This window comes from Galeopterus variegatus, unplaced genomic scaffold (assembly GCF_000696425.1).
Source record: "Galeopterus variegatus unplaced genomic scaffold, G_variegatus-3.0.2 Scaffold1276, whole genome shotgun sequence".
Classification (NCBI taxonomy): Eukaryota; Metazoa; Chordata; class Mammalia; order Dermoptera; family Cynocephalidae; genus Galeopterus; species Galeopterus variegatus.
In genome coordinates, this window is record NW_007727387.1 from 475137 (window position 1) to 477947 (window position 2811).

The 2811-nt window shown below is 53.4% G+C and overlaps 1 protein-coding gene across 1 annotated transcript in view; it reads right to left on the reverse strand.

Annotated features, from left to right (window-relative positions):
- Positions 1–2038, reverse strand: part of VSTM4 (V-set and transmembrane domain containing 4) — a 96827-nt gene extending 94789 nt beyond the window's left edge. Inside the window, exons 1-2 of the mRNA XM_008576040.1 lie at positions 1185–2038; positions 48–147 (exon numbers count right to left, since the gene is read on the reverse strand). Coding sequence (XP_008574262.1) covers positions 48–147; positions 1185–1200 — 116 coding nt within the window. The 5' untranslated portion in view covers positions 1201–2038. The remainder of the gene's footprint in view (positions 1–47; positions 148–1184) is intronic.
- Between the last annotated feature and the right edge of the window lie 773 nt (positions 2039–2811).

The following is a 2811-nucleotide window of genomic DNA, read 5'->3' on the forward strand; positions in this document are numbered from 1 at the left end:
CGGAGCGCGCGAAGAACCAGCGCACGGCCAGCAGGCTGTCCTTCCGCCTCTTCTGGGAGACGTGGCAGAGCAGAGTGGCATTCTCACCCTCCAGGTAGTTAACCACGGGCCCCGGGGACACAGTGACATTGAGAGCCCCACACACCTCTGTAGAGAAAAAGGGGAAAAAATGAGGAAGACTGTGGTCTGTGTCCCTGGGGACGGTCCTCAGTCGAGGAGCCAGGGACTCAATTTGTCTGGTGTCCAGGTGCGTGGCCAGAGAGGCAGGTGGCCCCCGGCCCTGCCACTGTCCCCCTCCATCCTCAGGATGGCCAAAGGAGGCGTTCTTCTGGGTGTGCCTCGGTGGGTGCCACATTCTCTTCTATGGGACCATCTGGTCCACGAGCGGTGCCGAATACCGACAACCTGGCCCAGGTGTACTTTCCAAAAATCTTTAATTAATTGCTGACATTTAAAACTCAGAAGATTTCACGTAAAAATTTGGATTTTGGGAATCTCTTGAAAATTACCAGCCCACACCTCATGCTCCCCTTCTCCTGGCCCCTCCCCAAGGCCTCCTTCAATCAGGTTTGTCACCAGCCAGTGTCAGCAATACAGTGGGCTGGGAGCTGCTGGCTCTCACGGTCTGTGCACCAAGCGGCCGTGCCCCTTCCCTGTCTCAGCTAGTTCACCTGCAGCTGGGGAAGACTGTCAGTCACGGCAGGCAGGGTGTTAAACTAGTGCCAGTGAGCTGGAACAACAGGGGCTGCTGTCCGAGATCAGGATCCGTGGCTTCAGAGTTGAAGTGCAGGTATAAAGAAGGAATAAGCCCCAGGAACAGGGAGGGATGAGAGACTCTCCCCACACCCAAAAGGTGCTTCAGAATTCCAGGCCCAGTCCACTACTTCCTGTCCTTTGCTTTCTTAGAACCAGCCCAAGGGCTGCCCACCCCCAGCTGCTCCTGAGCTGACCTTTGGTGGAGCCACCCCAATGCCCACCCAACCATCAGACCAGCACACCTCAGAGAGGTTGAACGCTGGTACCTTCTCCCAGGAGCCGCTATTTGCAGGGCACCATAGATAGAGCGGTGTGGCCACGCTGCCCTGTCGCCCATGGACGGAGCCTTCTCCCGGCAGGCTGAGCCCAAGAAAAGACGCACAGGATGCCCAGGACCTATTTCTGTCCAATTAGGGCTGTCTTCTCACCTGGTCTCACATCCATGCTCCAGGTAAGCAAGAAAGAAGGAGGAAAAAGAGATCAAGACAGATTTGAACATTCAGCGAGGAGGCTGTGGGTCCACAAAGGTGAGGTCCTAGTGCAGGGAATGGTGGGTAGCATATAAAAAATAATCTTTGTTCTAAGACTCCCGGCAATAGGCCATTCCCTTGTATGGTTTTCACTATCGATTTAATAAACTAAACTTCTCTAGAGAGATGATTTGAGGGTCCATTTTCTTTCTCATCTCTTGGAAGTCAGGTACTAGCCCATGGGACACTTGAGGATACTCCAAGAGCCTTCACTTAATCACATACATGAAGTGTCTTTCACCACATAAGGTGGCATTGACAGGTTCCCAGGAATTGAGACAAGAGAACTTTGGGGGCCGCTATCAGCAATCAGCACCCTAACACGCTCTTGCTACCTTAAAATAAATAGATGAACATAAACTCAGAAGATAAAGTTAATGCTCAGCTGGACTCTGAGCTCCTGTGGACAAGTGTGAGGTCTACAGCAATGAGGAAGGAAGCCCGCCAGGGAGATACTCGGGAAATGCAGGTCATCAGGTAGCCACAGGAGGCCACACTCTCTAGTGACAATCCCACTGTCATCAGAAGCCACTCGCATAGGGCAAAAGAAGAGGAATTAGCTCCATATCTCACCTGCATCTTTCCCACCTGTCAGGCGCCATGCCCACACACCATATTAAATTAGGTGGACAGCATTTCCTCCTGACTACGAAGGCCCCCTCAGAAGTCCCCATGGCCCCTATGGTGGGAGCTCACTGGTGAGCAGTGAGCAGCTGGGGACACCAGGCTGAGCGCCCCCCACAACACACACACACACAGCTGCCTGGGATGAGCAGGCAAGACAGCAGAGACGCAGCAGCTGGCTTCCAGAACTGAAGTTCAGCCCCGTCCACCCCAAAGAGCTCCCCACTGGAGCCCAGGAGAGCACGGGAAGGCAGGAAATGGAACCGATACAGGAGGGGTGAGAGTGCACAGTGACCCCACGCCCAGGCCCCTCTGACTAACGCTGCTTCAAGGAGGGGTTATTTACAGTGACTGAAACCAGGAGAATGCGCCAGGTGCTCCAGTCCCATGACAGGCCAGATTCCATCCTGGAGGCAAGCCAGTAACCCTTCCACAGCGGGGCCCAGGATAGGAGATGGGCTGAACCAGCCCCCCAGGAAGAGCCTCTCTCTCTTCACCCCACACCTCTCTGTTCCATTGTGCCCCATATTCTCTTACAAATGGCCCAAGATCTGTTTTTCCCACCAAAATGCAAAGACCCTTATTAGGGGCTGAATGGTGTCCCCCCAAATTTCATGTGTTGAAATCCTGACCCCCAGTACCTCTGACTATTTTTGGTTGGAGATGGCTCTTTAAAGAGGTAAGTTGGAATAAAGTCATTGGGGTGGGCTCTAATCCAATATGATCAGGATACCCATAAGGAAAGGACATTTGCATGACATGCCCAAAGGGAGGACCACGTAAAGACACAGGGAGAAGACGGCCATCTGCAGGCCGACACCAGGGGCCTCAAAAGAAACCAGCCCTGCTCACACCTTGACCTTGAACTTTCGGCCTACAGAACTGGAGGACAATAAATTTC